The sequence below is a fragment of the Serinus canaria genome, chromosome 2 (assembly GCF_022539315.1).
Source record: "Serinus canaria isolate serCan28SL12 chromosome 2, serCan2020, whole genome shotgun sequence".
Classification (NCBI taxonomy): Eukaryota; Metazoa; Chordata; class Aves; order Passeriformes; family Fringillidae; genus Serinus; species Serinus canaria.
Genome location: NC_066315.1, coordinates 55923284 through 55946862, shown reverse-complemented (window position 1 = coordinate 55946862; position 23579 = coordinate 55923284). Strand labels below are relative to the sequence as shown.

The window sequence follows — 23579 nt, the reverse complement described above, 5'->3', positions numbered from 1 at the left end:
ATTTCCAGAAATGTGGGAAGTTTGAATAACTAATTGTGCTGGTCTGGCAAAAAAATCAAAGTTTGCTTACTCTTTTCCTATATTTTATTTGTGTTTCTATGTTTTAGTGTACTTTAAGAGCTCAGAATTTCCAAGCTGTGCAGCTTGGATTATCCCAGTTAAAGAAGTTCCTTCATTTGCTGATGGGATTTTAGGATAATAAGTGTATTTACTAAGAAATTTGCAAGCAGTTTTGAATACTGCTTTTGATTTGAATCAGTTTTGAATACTGCTTGTGATTTTTGTCGAATATAAAAATTCTGTCACTTTTGATGTATTTTAGATAGATATAAGTGATCCTAGGGGAAATACTTTGAGCGGGTAAGATTGGAAAAAATTATGGATGGTGAAACATGGAAAATACTTCTTTGGTGGAAAAAGGAACATATGTGCATGTGAATGTCTGATAACCACTCTGATATCAGATACAAGGTGAAAAGGTAACTGAACTTGATCTTGGACATCACAGTTTTACAAGTTTTCTTTTTCAGTGTCCTTTCTTACCTAGATCATGATATTGTCCACCAATGCTGATCTTTGGCCCTGCGTAAACTCGTATTACAGGCAGTACTGGAGATGGTTCTGATAACCTTATGTCAGGATAAATTCAAAAGCAGGGCCTGTCTGTCCAAGGAACACCTGTAGCAGTTAAAAACAAATGTGTAGATTTAAGTTAGGCAGTAGACAGATATTGTCAAAAGTCAGCTGAACTGGTTTAGGTATTCCCTCACCATCTATTCATCTCTGCCTGTGGCAGACCCAACAGAATACCTTTGGGGGAGCTTCCCTAATATGTTCCCCCATCTGATTTGTCTGGAATAATCTCAGACTGATCTTCCAGCAACACCAAGGACTCACAAACCTGTGCCAGACAATGAAGGAATGTCTGTCCTGGGCTGAGAGGGTCTGCCTCTAAGGGGGCAGTGGTGGGGGAGGAAATATGAGAAAACCCCCCACCTGTTTTTTACCACAGTGTGTTTAACCTGAGTTCATACAGCCCATGCCAAAATACCGGGGAAGCTGAGGAAACTGTTGATTACAGCTTGGATAAACAGCTCAAGGCAAGCCTGTAGGGGAAGGGATGTGTGTTCCATTTGAAATTGCAGATCAGCATGTTTTAAAACCCATAATTTATATGCTAGTCTGAAATAATACATGTGAAATGTACCTAACGGTATGCAAACACAAAAAGCCTCTAAGCTAGAAAAATAGTGATTTCTGGCCTGTTACTTTGTGTCTTTTCAGCACAACTTAAACTGATGCAGATACATTTTTCCACTATAGTAAATGTCTTTTACAGATGGTTGTATCTTTCCTAAAGAATTTCTGAGCTGTTTGATGCTGGTTTTGATCTTAGAGATGACAGCTACAGCCATGCTGGCCAACTAATCAATTGAAATACTTTTCCAAGACAAAATTACCTGCTTTCCCTAAGGAATTTTCATGCATCACCATTTATTATAGTCTGTACCTGCCCTAGAGAAGAAATCTAAATTGGATATTACCTGGTTGTTTAGAAAGTGTCAGCTTAAACTTTTTAAAACCTTACTTAAGGAGCTAATACTGTTGGAGGCTTCCTTTTCTCAGAAATCTATTAATTGGCCACTGCTTGAGCCATATAAGAAGATTTTTGCACTGTTAGGAGGTGGAAAAGGCAGAGTTGCTAGAAAATAAGAGGGAAAATACATGGTGTAAATACTTAATTTAACCCCTTGTATGTTGTAGCTAATGTTCTGAAAAACCTTAAAGCCCCTTTGGGATTTGTAAAGTTTTTAGGAAGGGAATTTTCTTGAAATACACTATGTCTTGCTTTCTGTTTTGAGAATTGAGAGGAAAATACTGATTTTGGAGGACTTTATTTACAAACCCAAGCCAGCCCCATGCTAGAAAATGTTAGACCTGGCAGGATACCAAAGCTGCCTCAGAGCCTCAAGTAAAAGGGAGTCAGTCCATTAGAAGTGAGAAATAACCAAGCTCTGTGTCAGGCAGCCTACATTGCCACAGCAATCTGGGAGTCCAAATACTGATTTTTACACTACCAAGCACAGGATAGCAGAATAACACCTTCTTGAACTTGTCCACCTTTACAGACTTGTGAGTCATCTAAAAATAAAATGGACTCCACCCTTTGCCACCATCATAAAAATATGCTAGCTTAAGTTTAGATTCAGGTATGATGTAATGGGTTAAATCAAAATACTCTCTGGTCAGTGATGCTGTTGAAATCTCAGTGCCTACAAATGATCTCCATGTCATGGGTTTCTTTGGAGGCCATGGTCTTCCTAAAAGGCAGCAGATAAAACAGAAGAAAGCAAAGGTAATACTTGCCATGCTTCATCTTGTAGGGTGTGAAGTCAGTAAGGCATGTATTCTTCAGCACCTTTTGCATCCTGAGATTGAGAAGTAGGTTGTGTGAGGAATATGACTACAGAGGAATAAACTACAGACCCGGAATTCCTTGCAATGCAGACTTTCCTAAAAGGGGACAAGACCCCATGAGGAAAGGAGCATATCCTGCTGCATTCTTCAGAAGCAGCCAAATCTATAGTTTTTGTAATTTGACAGTTGAGCATTGGAAGCAATCCATATTTCTCCTTTACATATGAAGTGACTTCTCCAAGTGAGCACTCGTATCAAGGAGACACTGAAGCAAGTCCACAGGGTCTGCTACATATCTGATGTATTTGATCAAAATGATCAGAAGGAGCTGTTGAAGCATTTAGCATGCTCAGCAGGGTTATGCATCAAGCAGAGCTCTGTCAGATATCCTGTGATGTGTTGCCTTGTCTCTTTGCTGGCACTGTCCTAAGACTACTGCTGGAACTTGGGAGTTCTACTAAAAATGTTCATTGTGGGTTTTCCATTTCCCTTTTATTTTTGTTGGCGGGCCTGCTTCTCAAGAGTTCTGTATCACAGAAGGGCTGGTAAATGCAGCAGTGCTTACAGTGCTTCAGCATTCAACAGGCCCAAATTATAATGCCTAGAATATCCAAGAATCCAAGATTAAAGTTGGCAGGTAGACATGGAGAGTATGTGGGGGCATTGCTGCTCATCCTCTGCTGTACTCCATGGACACAGTGCATTGCTGTTCTCAGGCTGTCAGCGGTGACCCTGTACTTCTGCCACCTTCAGATGACCAGACACAGCAAAAGGACTGGCCTGGGTCAGCCCTTAATGTGTCAGGAGATGTGTGGAGAACTGCAGGTCAGTGCAGGGATGGATCACGTGCAGAAGTTGTTCCTGCTTGTGGCTGTTACCCAGCATGGATTAAGTTCACTGCAGTAGGAGGGAATACACTCCCACTAACAAGGTGTATAGGAGAGACAGAGAGAAGTTGTGTTCTCAAAAACAGAGGGGTTAGAAGTGTGTGTCAGCGCCTTTCACAGAGATGTATGATGGATTCATAGCCCATCCAAGCCAGGAGTATTATTTAGACATGGATAACTAACACTGTTATCCAAGGTCACCCTGCATTAGGCAGCAACTGCTGTACAACCAAAAAGAGTCCAAAGACCAAACAGGATGCATCAAAATAACAATACTTTCCTCAACTCTGTTTTGGGAATGAAGTATGTAGGGATTGCTTGTGCATCAATATAAAACTTTCTTCTGACTTTAAACTGAAAACTAGTATTTTAAGCACAACAAAAATCACTGGACAGTAAAAGCTTCTATTAAACAAAATTTTCAGAATAGATACTGAGTTCACAGTGTCTTATATTGTGTCTGCTTAAGTTTTACATGTGTTGTCTGTGGAACAATTTTTACTTGGTGAAAGCAAAGAGCAGAGATGACATTTGGTCGTATGTAATATGCCAGTATTTAAGGTCATTTGTTGTAGTTCTCAGAAGAGCAATCAGAAAAATTATATGAAGAGTCTGATCACTATTAAAAAGATTAGCAAGTTGAGTGGTGCCTCAGGAGACTTCATCATTTTGCATGCAGCTCATGGGGAAAAAAATCCAATAAAGTTATCAGGTACTACATGCTAAAGTACTTAACTTCATATCCACCCATTAGCAAAACATGAGCCTCCCCACCTTAAATTTCAGGTTGGACTTTGCATGCCATACACAAGCCTTAGAGCAAGAGATGTTTTAAATAAATAATGTCTTGTTGCTTGTGTATACAGTGCTCCTTTGCTGAGATCAGTGTACTTACTGGGCAGATCATAAAGCAAGAAAAAAATAGCCCCCTAACAATAAACAGTACAAGGTAAAAAACTCATCTTATTTGTCCCCAAACTTGAAGGACCGTGTAACCACATGCCTTTATGTCTAGAGGTTAGTCAAGGGCAGCAGGTGTGGGTGTGGGGAATATACAGTGTTTCACAAGGCAAAATACCAGACTTAGATGTAACTTGAGAAGTTTATTCTGATTTTAAAAACTGAGTTACTTGAAGCTGTACCCATATACTGTTCACAACAGCAATCAGTCAAAACACAAGACTGAATAGGACAAAGACAAGAAACACTGAATTATTTTGAATAATAATTAGTTTGAATCATAACTTTTTTTTCATTTCTGTCTACTATATTCCATACAAGGAACTCAAAGCATCATGATTGATAATCATCTTGTCAACCCTTGGAGGGGAATAAAAAGGGCAAAATTTCCACTTTCACAGTGATTTTCCATAGAAGTCCACAAGACCTAGTTGTGCTTTGGTTCTGTTATACCATCAGGGACAGTGATCACGGTGGGATAGGATGGTTTGTTGCAGCAGCTTCTGTGGTCACACTCTGTCAAGTATGAAATAGTTTGCATACCATGAGGGACACCTGTTACACGGGCCTTGGGACTTCTACCTCTTGTAAGAAGCAGGTACTTAGATCAGAAAAGCTGCCATTATTTCACCCTCCCTACAAACACCCCATCTCCTCGAGGCAGTAGTTTTTGGATATTATCAATGACTCACTTGTCCACATAGGGGTAGTATTTGAAGAATCAAATGAAGGGAAGAGACTGAATGGGCACATTTGCTGTGATGCTCCTGTGTTTCATTACAGCCTTCTGCTGTGGTCAGGAGAGTCAAAGCTCTGGTAACAGCTGGGCAAGCTAATGACAGCTGAAATCAGAGAACCAAAGCTCTTGCTCACTATCTGCATTTGGAATACATGGGCTGAACCCAGACCTGCTGAATCTGCAATTGCTTGCCTGGGCTCTCCTGGGATGGTTATTTTCAGTGACAGTAAATTGTCTGTCTTGATATTAAGAACAAATCTGCGACCCTGATATATGGTGTTTGTGTTGCTCAAAAATATCAAGATTAATTCTAAAAGGGCTAGGAACCAAGTCTATGCTAAAGACACAATACAGGTCTCAAATGCTTCTGCTCCCAAGTTCTGTCTTGGACTTCACAAAAAAAGACTAAACAAAACTGCAGTGTTCCTTCTCATTTGCATTCTGACAAATGAGCATCTGTCAAAAGCAGTGAGCTGTTTGGGGAGGGAAAAAAGTGTTGGACAATTTAAAGCCACATGAGCTCTGTGGGACATGCATAGAGAGGTGGGAGCCATTTTGTGGTAGAGCTTTTTGAGTGGAAGGGAACCTGTGCTATTACCCTTTCCATTTGACAGAAACACAAGTCACAGAACAAAACATGCCTGCCCTCTGTATGGAAAGCTCTTGTAAACCCCAAGGGAAGTTTGTGAAAGTGTTCTGTGGGATGTGTAGTTCTCTTCTTGAGAATAATCAGTGTAGATGGAAATGGAGCTTCCAAATAAATGCAGTGCATGCATTTAACTCCTTTGCTGAAATCTAGGGCTGAAGACAGAGTAGCTTTATTTTACAACTTACCGGTTTATGTAGCAAACTGGATGCCAGGATATATATTCTTTTCCTACAGTCGCTGAAATCAAAATAATTATTAAAAAAGTAAAACAGTGATCGCTGGGACATGTGCAGCCCTTTCCTGGATGCTTGTTTCAAGTCTGTGGTTACAGAGACATGGAAGATGAACAACCAACCTTGAAAAGACTCATCCAGCTCTCATCCTTGCTGGACCAAATATCAGTTTGTGTACACAAGCAGATCTGTGTCATAACAGTCCTCCTCAAAGTACTTACGTGCCACTTGGAGGAGAATAATCTCCCAGAATCAGTAAGGCAGCAGTCCCAATTCTTGTCTGCTTTCCTGGGCAGTGTCACCTGTGGGTGTTTGTTTCTCATCCCACATTTACAGTTCCTCTACTATTCTGTATTATTGTATGCTGGGGAGATGATTCTGCCTCTTTACTCCACTCTGGTGAGACTCCACCTGGAAAGCTGCATCCAGCTCTGGGTTCCCCAGCACAGGAAGGATGTGGACCTGTTGTAGCAAGTCCAAAGGAGACCACCAAGATGATCAGAGGGATGGAGCACCTCTCCTGTGAGGAAAGGCTGAGAGAATTGGGTTTGTTCAGTCTGGAAAAGAGATGGCTTAAGGGTTAAGGGTTACCTTACCTGCAGCCTTCCAGTACCTGAAGGAAGCCCACAAGAAAGACAGAGAGAGACATTTGAGTATGTAGTGATAGGACAAGGGGGAGTGGATTCAAACTGAGAGTAGGTTTAGATTAAATATTAGAAAGAAATTCTTTGCAGTGAGAGTAGTGAGATGCTGGAACAGGTTGCTCAGAGAAATTGTTGCTGCCCCGTTCCTGGAAGTGTTCAAGATCAGGTTGTATAGGACTTTAAACAGCCTGGTGCAGTGAAAGGAGTCCCTGCCCATTGTACATGATCTCTGTGATCCCTTCCAACCCAAGCCATTTTATGATTCTGGTCTCTGCTTTTTTGTTTGATGTTAAGTAAAGAGAGTAAATTAAGGGAGAATTATCTGAGAGGCTATTAAAAAAATCCCCAACCAGTTATGTTTATTTGAAGCTTTTTTGACTGCTACATATTATTATAATTTTAATATTAAATAATTCCTTTTTGTTTCCCAGAATCTTGCTCTCTGGTGTCCTGATTTTTATAGCTTGTGTGTTGCCACAATATTGTAATATGTTTTACAAATACCTTTTTATTGAATGAGCTGGTATTTAAAAAAAGAACAAAAAAAAAAACCCACCAATGAACTACTATTTGTCAGTAGTTCTTTCTCTTCAAGCAGAATGGGTGCCCTCTGCAGGTAACTATTTTCAGATGAGGATTTTGGATGTGTGCCTCCTATTACTTCTGAGTGTCAAGGTCTTTCCAGTATCAACCTGTACTATTTTGTATGTTTTAAAATTGATACTGCAATCCTGGCTGCAAATTCCAGCAAACAAATGGCACTGAGTGCACCAAGCAGCTGCTTTGCATCTGAATATGATTTTTCCCTAAAGTGTGGGTGTGAGGAGTGGTGTTGGAGTAAATATTTTTCCTGCAATTTGACAGTGTTTTTATCATTAGGTTGGAGTTTTTTGAATCTTGGTTCAAGGCAAGAAGGTGACTATAAGGTTGCAGTCTGCCTGCCACCAGAATGAAATGAACAGGCAAAAAGGCTGCAGTCTAAACACTGCTGAGAAGGCATCTTTCTCCCTTAGAGAGATCTTTGTATACTCCAACGTTTTTCTTTTCTCTGCAGTCAGTCGTGTCTATGCAGGTTACAGTGTTCAAGGTCTCTGGACTGTGTGAAGGGGGAGCTGAGGCCAAGTGCAGTGAAATAGCCCTTTCCCTGGCTCTGTAGCACAGGGTTTGCTCACTGGCACTCCAGGACAGTGTGGGGGGACAGGAGGAAAGAAACAGGGATGCTGAACTGCATTTATGCCACACTGGTAGTAGAAAAGCCCTGCAGCTGGGCAGCAGCAGGAGCACAGTCAGTCTGGGGAGCAGGAGAGCATGTGGGAAGCCAAAGCCATCAGCTACCTGCCTCTTCTGGAGGGAGGGACAACTTGCTGCCAGCAGCTGAACATAAAGGCCTGAGAGCAACACAACTGCAACGGTAATCTGAATTTGAGTATTTGTTTTCTCTTTTCTATCTCCCATCACTGCAGCGACCATCTCGTAGCTGAACACAATGCTTCACCTTCACCTCACCCCAAAATGCTTTTCTGGCACAGCCAGCCTGAACATTACCACCACCACCAGTATCCCACCAGTAACAACAGCTACCTGCGGTAAGTGAAGAATGGGGGTGACTTTTAATCATCATAATTATAATGCTATAACACACAGGGATGCAGACTGTACATGCAATCTTTGCTAATCCACAAGTTGAAGCTTCAAATAGAGCTGGTAATTTCAAAGTAATTGGAGCTGTAGAGTCAACATGGTGGAGGTCTACTTTGCTGTAGCCCTACAATTTTCACAAGCCATGTCACTGTATGTGCATGCTGCTAATAGTGTTAGGAATGCTTTGCTGCTTATTATGATATTCACAGATGTGTTTGGTTGGTTGGTTGAGATTTTTTAATTACATTTGCAGTCTGTAGATAAAACTCCGTTTATATGAAATAATACAGACGTAGAAAGACCTTGATGTCTCATATCTCCTTTGATTATTTGCTGGAGCTCAACTGATCCGTGGGACCAGGGTTTTGGGCTGCTTGTCATATCAGTGCAGGCTAAATGCTTTGCATTGAAATTCTCATGCAATATACAGCTTATTGCATCAGCATATTCCTGTGAGCTATGAACCCACTTAACCTCTGCATGATTGAAATATTATTTGTGTACAGTATTCAAATTTTCTTATAATTAAAAATGATTGTGCTTTGACAAGAGCTAGGCTCATAGATTACAGATAATCTTGATCTTAATTAAGTTTCAATTTATAATGTAGGCCACCCTTTGTATTAAGCGTTAGTTTATTACTTTTTGGCTAAATACAATGTACATAAACATAACAGTGTTTAATAGTTTATCTTGAGGTAGCTCTTTCTATACTGGTAGCCTTTCAACTATTGCTGCATCACAGCATTACTAGCCCTCTTGCAGAATTGTTGAGTAGCATGTCATTATTAGAAATGTGTTAAGTTTTAGATTTTAAAGCAAACAAACAGCCAAAAAGAAACCCAAAGGAACTGAGGCCATATTTGGGTTCCAAAGCCTGAAACTAATGAAACTGCAGTGGAATTTTATAAAATCAATCCATCTCAGTACAAAAGTGAGAGTGATTTGAAATTTAGATTGGCTAACACAAATAGATAGCAAACACAGTGCTGTTTCTATTGACTCAAGCAATAAAGCAGAAATGAAGGATGGGTGCTCGAGTTCCCACCTTGTTCACAAGTGACATGCACGGCTCCTGCCCAAAAGGAAGCAAACCACAAGGGAAATTGAGGGTGGAAAGTATCCACTCACTCCTCCAGTCTTCCCTCATTCAGTCACAAGGAGGTTGGTCCCCTCACAGCTTTTCTCAGGGCCTGTTTTTGCCATGTCCTTGCCTTTCCTGTCCTAGCTTTTGCTCGCTATATATGCTTCTATTTTCCCACCTTTATCTAAAAATCTGCCATTTGAGTCCCTCTGAAGTTGCTCTTCCCACACACTTTGAGCAGCTGCCTTTAGGTTTGGATGGCAGCCTGCATCTGTGTTTTGGTATTGAAATGCAGCGTAGGGGGAGTCCTTCCACCAATTCTGGGCTGTGTACAGGAGCTGATCTCTAATAAAATTGCCCCTCAAGGCCAACTACCTTGAGGAGAAAGAACACAAACCAGTTCAGGCACGAGGCTTCAGTCTGGTCTTAATCATTGAGTGGCTTGGCTCTGTCCTCAGTGCACCTTTAGTGAAACAGCACACCCCAGTCCCACATCTGGGCATCAGTAAGGCTGACAGAGAAGCAATCAGCCTCAGGGGAGGATGCCAGCCAGCAGTAGTGATAAGCAGATGGAGAAAGGAATGTCCAAGAATCCCCACATCTCAGCAGAACTGTACTTGGAATGCTTTTTTTTTTTTTTTTTTTTTTTTTTGCAAAAGCAAAATTACATTGGCAAAATCAGACTTACACTGCCTGCACTTTTTCTCCATCACATCATCTCTGCAATTCCAGTCACTGGGTCTGCAGAAATGGAATTGCAGGACCACAGGCAGTGTCCTAGACTTGTGGATGTGGCTTGCTCAGATGCAATTTGTGTGCATTGCTGATCCTCAGCTGAGGATGTGAGAATGGCACTGGTCAAGGAACCTGCCCCAAAGGAACACATCACAGGCCTGTACTTTAAAAACAGCAAAAACCAAACAATGCACACCTCTACAGAAAACTTGTTGCGAATGAGCTAGGGATACAAATAACGCTAAAGAAAAAATACCTCCCCTTTAATGTTCATGTTTTAACAGAAAAGGGGCATTTTGTGTCCTAAAATAGGTAAAGAGAACATCTGCAGAAACATTAGCAGTCACCTTGTTTATCATGGACAAGCTACACCCAACTTTTAAAGACTGAAATGCAAGAGGATGGGTTTCACTGTGTCCACTCAGGATACACTCAGGAATGACTGGAATTTATGTCACAAGAAAACAATTCCCAGTATAAAAATCACCAGTTTATGATCTCGTAACTGCTATGTAGCTATGTTAGCATAGGTCTAGTAAGCAGAGAAACCAGTTTTGCTCTGCATAAATCAAAGTGTGTGTGGCCTCTCTGGTCTTGTAGCCTGTCTTATCTGCCAGAAGTAGAAAGTGCACTACTTCTAGTTTCCCACAAGCCTTCTTTTGTAAAACTTACAAAACTGGGTGTTTGTGTTATTTCTGCTGCCTGGATATTGTTGTCATCTTGTAAGGCATAAAAGAGAAATCTTGCCTGTAGTAAATTCCAGTTCTTCTCACTCAAAGCTGTAACATGGTAGCTAGTGCCCATGTTAGTGTCTTCTCCATGAGCCCCTGCCTTCTTAATAAATTTCACTTTTTCTAAGCTTCCCCTTATAGGCAGATGAAGTGTTCATCTCTGCCCAGACAGGCAGAGAACTCTTACAACAATTACAGCAGGAAAAATACCAGTACTTTTGTTTTTTTGAGAAGATCGTAGACATTTCAACTTACAAACTTTCTTTGAAGATCATAAATCATGGTCTGTGTACCTCTCTTTATCTTTGAGGATGCCATATGCACATTTCGAACAACAGCTACCATTTTGTTAACTCTTAATGAAGTTAGGGCCTTCCTGCCTTTATCTTTTGCAAAACTTGTGCAACTGTACTTCAAGCACGTTGCTATAGGATCAAAATACATTTTACAGTCTTAACACTGTTCTGTAGTTTGTTCTCCAGACATAACATTTAAAGGAAAAAACTCCTAAAACTATCCAAGTATTGTCTGAATTATTAAATATGAAGGGAATTGTTCTGGGAGTAGGGAGGGGCCCTCACCAGTATCTATCACTATCTGAAGGGAGGGTGTCAAGAGGACAGAGCCAGGCTCTCGGGGGTGCCAGGCAATAGGATGAAAGGCAATGGGCAGAAACTGATGCACAGGAAGTTCCACCTAAACACGAGGAAGAACATCTTTACTGTGTGGTTGACCGAGCGCTGGAACAGACTGCCCACAGAGGATATTGTGGAAGTCTCCCTCACTGGAGATAGTCAGGAACCATCTGGATGCAATCCTGCGCCATGTGCTCCAGGGCGATCCTGCCTGAGCAGGGAGGTTGGACCGCATGACCCAGTGTGGTCCCTTCCAACCTCGTGTTCCCCGAGGGTCGCTTCCAACTCAGAATAGTCAGTGATTCTGTGGGGTTTGGCTGTTTTTCCGGGAAGGCTCCTCGGTGTTCTCTGGAAAAAGCAACCACGCAACAGTTTGGGTTGGGAAGGGGCCTTAAAGCTTATCCCCGCAGCCACGGGAAGGGACACCTTGCACCGAACGCGGCTGCTCAGAGCAGTCACCGCCCGGAGGTCTCTGGGGAGCGGTGGGGGCCCGGCAGGCAGCCGCCATTCCGGGCGGGCCGCGCGAGCCACCGCCCCTTCCCGCTCCCGCCCCTGGGCCTGCGGCCGCCGCCGCTTCCGGGGCGCGCTCCCGCCATGCCGCGGGCCCGGGGCGGAGCGCAGGCAGCGCTCGCGCCCGTCACGCTGACGTCACCTGGCGTGAGGAAGTGCCTCCTCATTGGCCGGGCTACCCCCTCACCCCTCCGCGCCTGCCCCTGATTGGCCCTGCCGGAGGGCCCCGGCCAATCGGCGACGCCGAACGCGGGCAGGCACCGCCCCGGCAGGCGTTCGGGGGTGGAAGCCGCCGCCATGTTGTCGTGAGCAGCGGCGGTGGCGGCGCTGCGGGACGCGCCGGAGCGGCGGGCGCGAGCCCCCGGGGCGGCCGTGACCTCCGGCGGCGGTGGCTCCTCCCCGGCGGGCGCCCGCGGTGCTGCTGCTGCCGCCGCAGCCTCCCCCCTGCGAATGATGCGGCGGGAGGCGCCGCTGGGCTGGGTCGGAGCTCGGGCGGCGGCAGAAGCGGCGGCGCTGGGCAGTGTCCGGTCGGAGGAGGAGGCGGCGGCCGCCCGGTCCCCAGCGCCCCGCGGCGGCCGGGCGGGCGCAGGATGCTGAGAGCGACCCCGCGCCCTGGTCGCGCCGCGAGGAAAGGCCCCCCCCGGGGCTGAGCGCGGAGTCCCCCCCCTTCCCCCGACCCGCACGTGTTTTTTCCCCGCTCTCCCCCCGTCTCCTCCAGCCCCCTCGCCTGCCCGGCACCGCCTTCCCGGCGGCGCCGGTGCCGAGCGGCTCCGCCCCGTCCGGCTCCTCCCGCGGCGGGAGCGCGGCGGGGCCGGCGGAACATGGCGTGGGTGCTGAAGATGGATGAAGTGATCGAGTCCGGGCTGGTGCACGACTTCGACGCCAGCCTCTCGGGCATCGGGCAGGAGCTGGGAGCCGGTGCCTACAGCATGAGGTAACTCGCCCCGCAGCACATCCCCGCCGCTGTGCGCCGCGTCCCCGCCGGCCTCCTCGGGCCGCGCAGCCCTGCCCGTGCCGCTGGGCAGGCTGAGGCTGCGCGGGAAGGAGCCGGAGTTTCTCCTTTCCCCCCTTTTATTTTATTTTATTTATTTATTTATTTATTTGTTTGTTTATTTATTTATTTATTTATTTATTTACTTATTTTAATTCCGAAGGCTTTTCCCGAGCGTGCCGGAGGGGCTCCCGCCCTGCCCTCCCATGCTGCTGGCAGGTGGCCGCTCGGGAAGGGCGGGCAGCTGCCTGCGCTGGGCTGCTGTTCCCTTTACATGCGAAATTCCTGCCCTAAAACTGATATTTCGCTGAGCCTTCGGGGTGTAACCGAACCCTGCGTTCCAAACTATGGTCATCTTACACTCGGCAAATTTAGTTCTGTCGTGATAAACAATAGGTGTTTCCTGCCAGGTTTAAAAATGTTCTTTCTAGACCAGGTAAACGTTGTCGTTAATAGAGTGGTACTATGGTTATTCTTTATTCAGTGCTTATTCTGTATTTCTGTGTAGTGATGGGGTTATTTCTATGTAGTGTGTCTTTAATGATGGAGGTTTTTTTCTTGCTGTGTAGGTCTCTCTTCGTAGTCAGCTTTCCTTACCTTCTGATTGTCTTCCAGGTTTTACAGAGTTCGTGTTTAAGTAGCGTTTGGATGTGCCTTTTCGAAACTAAGTTAAAACTGTTTGAGTAAATTTCAGCTTGCTCATGGGCAGAATGTGTGGATTCCTGAGTGACGACTTAGTGTGAAAAAGAGAAACTGTTTTGGAGGCAACGACAGACATTTTAAGTCCAATGTTTTCGACAGGGTTTGTCGGTGTTAAAGGATTTTGTCTGGAGAAGTAAAACACTTGTGCTTGATAGTTTTGATGGCCTAGCCTTTATAAAAGGCCCGTTCTCTCTCAGGGGAAACTGAAGCTTGCAGGTGACCACAAGCTTCATCTATTTTGTATGCTTTAAGGCAGTACTTCCCAGGTAAAATGTTTGGACGTGCAGTTTGCTGGAAGTTACGGAAAAGGGCTTCTGCTGGATATAAATGAGGACAGTTCTTATAGTATTTGGTATTGTGAGTTCAGTGGGTTTATGGTGGGGCATGTATTTGATGGGGGTTTTGTTCTGTGTGGGGTTTGGATTGTGTTTTGGTTGGTTGGTTTGTTTTTTGTTGTTTTGTGTTTGGTTTTTTTTTTTTATTAAAAATAACATTTAGAACTTGCCAGTTCAGAGGACAAAGTGATTCATTTCTCTTGATGAGAATATTCCTGATTTTATATTCAGCTTGTCTGGATTTTATCCCTCTTCTGTCTCATTTCTGTCTTTGCAAACATTTAGACATTCATCCCCTGAAGTGGTGTGCCAGTTTTTGTGGGCAGCTGTGTGGTTGTTGCCTGGATGGGTTCTAAGTGCAGGCACCAATGGAAAATGCATGTGCTCATGTTCAAGAACTGATCTTCTCTATTTTGATTCAGTTCTTTCTAGAATCTCTTATGAATAAAAGTTCTGCATTTTGACTGTTAGGTTTTTTATATTTTCCTGTGTTTTCATACCTTCATTTCTCATTCCAGTAATGCACCTACTCCAGTTTCTAGGAACTGTAAGAATTATGATCCTTATTGTTGTGGGATAGATTTTTTTTTTTTTCTGGTCGTATCATCCTGTTATGATGGCTGGCTTTTTGTTGCATATAACCTGCCTGTAAGGACATTTTGAATTACTGCAGAAAGAGTTGTAGCCATTAAAAACATCACTTAAAAAGTAATGTTGTATAAGCTAAGCTATATATTAGTCTTGAATCTTGTTATGCACTTCATCTGCAGAGTATTTTTGGAAAACATGCAGAGTAGTAATGGTATTTGTAGCTTAATTCACAGACCCTATAGTTCAAGGGGTCACCTCATTGCCATTAGTGTTCGTTGGATTTAGAATGATTCTCAGCACTTACGTAGGTTATTCTATGTATTGGTTAGATTTCTATTTCAGAGAAATTATGGCCTGTCAAGTGATGTGAGACGGGAAAACCAAGAGAAGTGGCAAAGCATGAACAGGAAAGATACTGCTCTGTCACTGTTCATTGTGCTACTAGAAGCTAATTACTTATCACTTTCTAACAAAACAAAAGAAGAAAATTAATATTGCTTAGAGGAGAGTCCTCGGAGAACTCTTCAAGGTATATGCCACCTTGATTTTGTTAGAAGATCTGCATGTAATTTTTTTAACTGTTGGGGGTGTATCTAAAGGAGTTGATACTTCCTGGAGCTGATGATAAGTCAGAGCCCTTAGACAGAATTTATGGCATTACTCCTGTGTTTATTCTTCCTGATAAAGCTGCACATGTTCATTGATCATCAGTCCATTATAGAACTTTTGTTAGAAGGCAGCTAAGTGCCTCCTAAATTTCCCTGCATATTCACCCAGTTTTAAATACTTTTTGAAATTTCTTTATCAAGTCTCAAAACCTGTTTTTTTTCTGGTAGCGCCTTCTCATGCAAAAAGAAACTACCTATAATCACAATATTAAATTAAATTGATAGTAGCAGTCGTCAGATATGTCAAATAACACCTGCACCAAAACCCATATAAAAACATTGTACCCTTCAGTGATACTGAGTTTTGAGGTAATTTAAGGGAGTTAATGTTATTTTCCATTGATAATGGCACCCATAATGTTTTCTTATGAATCCCTCATAATATCTGTTGTAACACAGAAGTAGTTGTGTATGTTTTAGGATCACTCACGGTTGCTATGAACTGCAAAAAAATGGAGGCTATGTAAAGACAAGTTTCAAAGAACTGCCTGTCATCTTTCTAGCAGAAAAATTTTTTATCAATGAAGTATTTGATAATTAAATCACTATACATTGAGTTAATTGAGCATTAATAGACAGATATCTTAATGACTAAATTTTTATGTGTAATTTGAAAGCTTAGTATATGGATTTATTTAAATGTTTTCAATTCCAATACAATTGTGGTACAATTCAACCCTGTCATGGGTAACTTGAAAATTATATCAAGAGTAGCTGTTTTGGTACATATTTGTAGGTTAAAACCTGAAATTCATCAAACTAAATAAAAAAGAATGACTTCTGGTTGTGAAATGGAAAAGTCTCTACAAAAGACTGTAAGAAAGTACATCCAGGCAATCCTCCATTTTTGGAGAATCAAGTCAGTTTGACTCTGCTGCATCTCCCAAACACTTAAAATGTCTTTGGAGAATGCAGCTGTCTGCTGCCTTGGTTGAAAAGAGGGAAAGCCTAATGCAGTCTTCACTCTTGTCTCCTTACTGTGGTGTGGAGAGCCTTGGCTGGTGAGGGGACTTTGTGTACCAACCTCTCAAGCACAATTCAGGCTGAAGTAACTCTGAGATGGTCAGTCAGGAGTTGGGGGAACGTTGTCTTACAACTTAGAGCTCTCTTCAGGAGGAGAAAGGGAGAGTGTTCTCTTCTAACATCTTTTGGGTCCATGACAGCCTTTTTGGCTTCTGATGAACATGATTGGGTCATGACAGTTACTGCCTTAACTTAGTAATTGCTGTGCAAAACCAAAAAAGAGTTATCTCATTCAGGCCCTGGTTTTGGCTGCTGTTATATTATGACAGACAAATTGCTGTTTATGTTTCCCCTAATGTCTCCCACTCTTTTGAGACTCCACTGCTGCTTATATTGGATTTTTGAAAGAGGAGTGTTTGCTGATGGTATCCTGATTTTTTTTCTTTTCTGCTTTTTTAGATGTACAAAGTGTTTTCTGCAGAATACATTATAAGGCTTCTGTTTTAGTGGTCTGTTCTATTTTTTTATGCATTGCACTGTAGAAAAATAATTTTCGCTCACATATAGACTCTAAAATAAAATGTCAGGTACTGATTAGAATTGGAGCTGGATTCTTCATACAAGCGCACAAATAAGTGAATACCTGTGAGGAAATAGGCATTTGAAGGAAAAGTGTGTCCATAAACCTAAGCTTCCTTGTTCTGTTAGCACAGATAAAACAAGTTGAAAGATAAACCTCGTGTTCTTGATTGTTGACATTGACATGGGTTTGAGGTTTTTTGTTGTTGTTTTCTTCCAGGTTGAGTGTGTGAATACATTACAAAAAGTCAGGGGCCAGTTTAATTTTTAAGTAAAAGACTTCAAAGGGCAGGACTGTCTTCTTTGTTCCCCTGTCACCTCTGATGTTGGATGGATATAGCAGATTGAGAGCAGGGCAGCAGGTCTGCCTTCATGTGCTCTTCTGGCATTCTCCTATGTAGGAGCCGTCTGTACTGGAGCCTGCTGCAAGCGGGAGTGGCTGCCTGACCTCCCTGTGTCAGAGGAGTGGATTTGTCATGGTGAACATTCTTACTTCTTTTCCTTGGTAGGAAGGACACAGGTTTTGTTGTTGGCATTTTCTTCTTTCTTTGATAGGTGGTTTCTTGTATTTGGGAGTGCCAGACTCCTCTTAAATTGAAGCCTTTCTCCATCTGAGTTTCTGTGTGATGGTCTGTGGGATTCCCAGGAGCAGCATTACATTTGCACCTGTTTCTCCTGTGTTGGATTTCTTGCACAGCTGCTGCAGAGGAGGTTGTTTCCCAGAAATTAATTCCAGGGGTCCTTCCCCCATCAAACTTGCTTTTTAGGAAGTATTAGGTCTTCCATTGCGTTACATTTTCCGGTGGCTTGCTCATACCTCTGAACAGTTCAGAGCTTGGCCTTGAGATCATAACTCTTAATTCAAAGACTGCTTGAGAAAATTTTTTCTTACAGGTATTTGTCCTTGTAAAAAAAGTGCTTTCAAGTTTCAAAAGGCTTTGGGATGCTTTAGTACTCACACCCAAAAGTATACAATCCAGAAGATAGATAAGGCAGATGATTGATGGAACACCAGTTTGAATTTTGTTGACATAGTAGTTCCTGTTCTTGTGAGGACAGGATGTTCTTCATTTATTTTTTGACCCTATTATTATTATTAGGGAGAGGCTTTTTTTATGTGTGTGTTAGGCTTTTTTAAAATGCTGTGGACAATGTGTGGAAAGAAGATTTTAAATTTTTAAGGAAGGTGATTTTGAAAGCTTACAAACACAAGCATGTGGGAGATAAATTACATTTTTCTTGGTCTTTTTGTACTCTTTTCACCTAGGGTACATGACATAGGACAGCTTCTCACATGTGGTGCGTCCCACTGGATGCTTTAGTTCAAGTGGTAACATTCGCCTTGCTTCCTCTTCTAAGCCTTCCTGCTTTTGTATGATGATGTTTCATGTATGCACCTCTGTAGCATAAGTAGCTAAGACTTGTGTTGGAGGATAGGTTTGCTGCCTGCACTTGGGGTGTAATGAAGACTGTTTCTGTTGGGTTTTTTTATGGGTTAATTTTCCTCCTCCCTATAGGAAGAAAAGAATGCCTTTTATTTGAATGCGTTAGATAACACATGCTGAGGAACTGCGATAAGACTTTTTTTACTAGAGCTAATAGTTTCAAAAACTTGGTCTCGGAGTTCCTTCCATCAGGAGAGTAAGCCCTGCTAGATGGGCTTTCTCAAATGATATCAGAAAATACAACAAAAGATGCTACTTGTCCTTCCAAAGGTTACTATCCACCCATACATTAGCATGCTTGTAGTTTTAAAGTTCACTTAAATTAGACAAGTGAAGTAAATGAGTCTTTACTTCACAAGATCAAAAGTTAATAAAGACAAAAAAGTAACAGAATCAGTCTCTTCAAGCTCTCTGTTCTCCTGTAGTCTGAAATCATTTCAACAGTAGCTATTTTGGAACACTTGGCTTTTCCTCCATCTGGGCTGCTCTGCCAGTGGGCACTTCAGTTTAGGTAAGAACTTTAGGTTTAGGTTCTTTGCTGTGTGAATAACTTAAGCGAAGCTGGCACTACAAGTCCCTGTCTCTAATCTATACTGGCCTAGCAAAACCAAGATTTCACCAGGTAAGAAAATGACTAAAGGATGCCTACATAAGTGAATGTAAGCATGGAGGCTGCCAGAGGTTGACTGTGGGCAGATGATTTGTTCTGCTGGGACATTGGCTCATAAATGCAGAAATTGTAATGGGGGTGTGAGAGGAAAAAGGTTAGAACTGACAAGGTTGATCTGTTCTCTGTATTGTGTTTGTTTGTTAGTGGGATTTCTTTATGGGGTTTTATTTTGATTGTTTGGGGTTTTTTTGGTTTGGGTGTTAAAATAGAATCAGTATAAGATTAGAGGTGGTAAAAAGACTGCTTTAGCATCTCCATAGTTTCTGGTAATGTGATTGATGCAATAGCATATATTATGTGCAGTTTATCTTCTTTAGCTTAAGTAAAGAGCACTATTAAAATATTAAGTTTCTGTTTCCCATTGTGAGCAGTCTTTGCATCTCTTCTTCACCTGTGCTGCAATGAATTTTGTTTTGTAGAAGATGCTTGTCGCTGTGAAGTTTAGCTAGTCCTTATTTAAACTGGTCCTTTAGGTCTTAATTTGAAATACTTTACCATACCTTATTGACTGTTTTAATTGCAGCTTTAATCTGTTTTTAGATGGGGAAAGAGTGTATGTTGAAGTGCAAAAAACACCAATATTTCATTCTTTGCAAGTGAACGAATCAAAATATTATTTAAGTGGTATTTATTTAAAGATGGTGTTGGAAGGAGTTTACATTGCATTGGCTTGTCTTTTCCTTTGGAATGTATTAGTACTCAGAAGACTTTCTAGGAAAAAATTTGGCTTCTGCTGTCTTCTGGAGTATTTTTTAGAATGGTGGCATTTAAGAATGAACATTGTGCTCTCTTTAGAGCTAAATTGTAGGGTTATAGAGCTGTATGTCTTTATTTTTCCTTCTTCTTCTCCAGTGGCAGTTAGTAATTATGCTTTGTAAGTATTAGCAAAAGCTGGTTTAAAGCTGCCTAAATTGGTGTATTTGTAGGCTTCCAATGCGAAGTCTCTTAGCTAATTCATTAACCTCACATCACACTTTCTTAAGCCAGACCAGCTACATTTTAAACTTCAAATTGTGAGTAGAAAATGAAGGCTTTAAAGATATTTTTCATGAATACATTAAAGACTTCTCTTTAATCTTGTGTGTTATGGGAACGCAATTGCTGCAGGACTTAGTCAAGAATTACAGGTAATTTATTTAATGAGATACTTCTCATGCCTTGGTTGTTGCACTTTGACTCATGTGTGTATTTTAAACATTGCCATTGTTTCCATGTTCTTGCCATTTTAAAGTTCCTCCTCATAATGGCACTTGTGTTTTGGGTGCTGAAGTGTGTGGTGAGCACGGGTTCCTGGTGTAGCAGTTCTGTCTTGAGAGCAGGCTTCCCTCTGCTTGTCACTCTCAGGGCACTCCCTCTTGTGTCAGGCTGCTCCTGCTGCCCTCCTGATGACATCAGGGCTTGAAGCAGCTCCTTGTTTCTTCTGAGTCATCCTCAAGGAGCACTCACCCATCTATGGATTTTGCTGTCCTACTCACGGATCCTTGCCTCTGTATGAGAAAACTCTTTTAAGGGTGTCCGCTTGTCTTAAGTGGTTATTTCACATCTTCCTTTGTAACTTACTTAATTCTTCTCTGAGCTACAGTTTGAGGAGGTGGTGTCAGAAGTAGCTAGGACACGGTTCAGTAGGCTTGTGATGCCTTTTTGAACAGTGTACTGCCTTGTCCTGTTTACATCAGTCTTTGTAGCATCTCCTGCGGTTTCTTCCTAGTGAAAGGAAACTTGTATGTGTGTCTTTTTTTGGTCTCTTTTTGGGGAGACACAGTACAGTCTCTCCAAGGCATAGACAAATTTCTTAGAGTTTTTCACCCTTCATAAATATTTTCTTGTCGATATAACAGTCTCCCAAGTAGCCCGGGGAGTAACATCCCTAACGGAATGTGGCACTTGCTCTGAAAAAAAGTTGGGGTGCCCCACCTACACTCTGCATATCTAAGACTTAAGCAGACCATGTGACAAGAAAATATTGGCTGTCATTTCATTTTTTGAATTTATTATTATATACTTTTTTGATTCTTCAGATATGAGCTGGAATTCAAGAGCAGTTAATAGACTTTTCTTTAAATAAAGCAGACTCTTGCAGAAATGAGGAACAGTAAAAAAACAGTTTTACTTCAAAAATTTTAGTGTGCAACCTAAAAATAGTTGTGCAATATAGGCATTTATTACTGTTTTACAATATATATTAAATCCATGTTTATGATCAGTGCAAGAGATACAAACGAGATACATGTTGGTTAAAAACTAAATTAATAGATGTGGTGGTGTGAGATCTTAATTCACATTAGAAACATTTTTAAAGAAAGTTGCATGCATATGCAGATGATGTCTTCATGAACAACAATTCAGTGCAAGAAAAGCTCCTAAAGTCGAATTTATGAAGGATTTCCATATACAAGGAAGATTATTACTAAAACAGATTAGTAACTTCTGTAGAAAGCAGAAGATGTGTTTGCTGGTTGTGGTGGAGCTGTCTCTCTTACCACAGCTTGTGGGCAATGTGGATTGCTCTCTAATTCTTTAGAAACATAGCATTTCCAAAGTGTTTCTGATGGTTATGCATCGTAGATAAGTGAAGTGAATCCTGGCATAAACTTTTCATAGCTTATGTTTTGTGAATCTGCTGCTTAATCATTTTTGAGCTAATCAGTCTGCCAAAGCCTAAGAAACGCTTGACAATGCCAACAGAATTAACAGCTTAGACATAATGGTACTAAATGAGGAGAGAGATACTTTCACAGTGTAGGCAACTTCCTTTGGGAAATACATTATTCTAAAGAAGAAAAGGAAAGCCTTGCTTTCATTTCCATGTTTATTAGGCAAGTTTGGCTGTGTTGACAGGTGAAAAGTTAAGAGAGAACTGAATTTTTTAAGTGGAGACAGGAAGCAAAGTTTAGATTTTGAAAGTATCAGCAAAATTGTTTGTCTGCTTAAGTCCCATAGTATTGTTTTTGAATCCTAGCCTGAAGGTCTGGTGGGAAATCTTTTTGATACTGCTCATATAGATTTAACTAATAAAATGAGTAACAAAATTCTGTATGTATTTCACGATGGGGTTTTTTAAGTCACAAATAACTTTTTTACTTTGACTTCAATCAAAACAGGGCCAACAATCTCAAAGTTGTTTGGTTTTTTTTCTTTTCAGTGATGTTTTGGCGCTGCCTATTTTCAAACAGGAAGATTCCAGCCTTCCACAAGAAAATGAGACCAAACATCCACCTTTCCAGTATGTTATGTGTGCTGCAACATCTCCAGCAGTAAAATTATATGATGAAACTCTCACATACTTGAATCAAGGTTGGTATATGTGTGTGAATGCAGCTTCTGGTGCGAGTCTGAAACTGGAGTGATATTTCATGTTTTGATACGTGTGTGTCTATATCCAAAATAAATGCGTGTTAGAAATGAGATTGTGGACATTGAGGTGATAAGGATGCCTTGCTAGTAGTCTTTTTTGGTCCAATTTGTAGGCTCACAGCTGTAGTATGGTGTTACTTTCCCTTTGGTTCTAGTAGGGGTGGGGTCTTTCTTCCTTTGTTGGTTTGGTTTTATTTTTTTTTTCCTGTTGTGTGTTGCCCCTCTTATCCCCCAGTAAAATCAAGCCAACGGACCTTTTAGGAGACAGATTTCAGGCAGTAATAGCTGAAAATTCATGATTAATTTGGCATTTCTGTTTAAATTTGATCGATAAGATTAACTGGATATATGCATGAGGTACAGAGAAGCAGCCCTCAAAAATCATAATAAATGTTAAAATGTCAGTCCCTGAGGTGTTGCACAGAAGGAACCACTGTAATTGCTCTCAAATTAGCTAGACAGAGCTGACAGAATTAGTCTGTCCAGAACTGTATTATGTTTAAACACAATCACAAGTTCAGTTACCTTTGGAGTTTGTATACATTTACTAGAAATTAACTAGAAAATACTTCATGTGAATCAGGATTTTTTTTTCCTTTTTCCCTGGGTTTTAATTTTCATGAAAACTGATTTTTTTTTCCTAGAGAGACCACTGACTGCTGGCTAGAATAAGCTGAATGTAGTTATTGCCATATGATAAAACCTTCCTCTGAGAAGGTTTACGTTGAGAATTACATTGGTGTCCTAAGTTTTGTCAGCTAGTATTCTGAACTCAAAATCATTTGTTTTGGATCATATCAATGGCTTCATACCTTCCCACCTCTTCTTCCCCCTTCTCTAGCTCTAAAGCCCTAGGATCTCCAATCCTTTATCTACTTCAGCTTTCTTTGTCTTGTGGAATTTGACTCTAAATCTCAATAGACTGTGATGGAATATTTAACGTGATTAGATGTTCAGCTGAAGCTGATTCCAGAAGTTCTGATCTTGGAGCAATGATGGTTGGTTGTTCAGGGGTTTGCAGGGTCCTTACTATGAAATCTGTTAAATGGGTCCATTGGAAACACATTGGAGTTGTGGCACAGTGTTTTGGGTTGGCTGCTGTTCAGCTAGATGTATGTGGAACAGCAGAAGTGGTATGGAAGAGAATTGCTTTTAAAAGGGAAGCATTCTTTGGGTTGGTTTATACAGTGCAGCAAAACTTGGAGTTCTGTGAATGCAAAGAACTGCTTGGGAGAGATGGGATCCAGCTTTGAAAGGGCAGTGCAGGTATCTTAGCCAGTTTGTGGCTGACCTGGTAAAGAGGGCTTTGAAGTAGGAACAGTCAGGCAGGGGGTGACTGACAGCAGCACTGTGAGGGAGTGATGGCCATGTTTTATAAGCAAAGAACGTGAAAGGGAACACAGCATCAACAAAAG

At 41.7% G+C, this 23579-nt stretch overlaps 1 protein-coding gene across 3 annotated transcripts in view; it reads left to right on the top strand.

Moving 5' to 3' along the window:
- The first annotated feature begins 12143 nt into the window (after positions 1–12143).
- Positions 12144–23579, top strand: part of UBP1 (upstream binding protein 1) — a 34748-nt gene continuing 23312 nt past the window's right edge. For all 3 annotated transcript variants that reach the window (XM_018918240.3, XM_018918239.3, XM_018918238.3), the window contains exons 1-2: positions 12144–12800; positions 21953–22104. In XM_018918240.3, the coding sequence (XP_018773785.2) occupies positions 12688–12800; positions 21953–22104 (265 nt within the window). In that variant the 5' untranslated portion in view covers positions 12144–12687. The remainder of the gene's footprint in view (positions 12801–21952; positions 22105–23579) is intronic.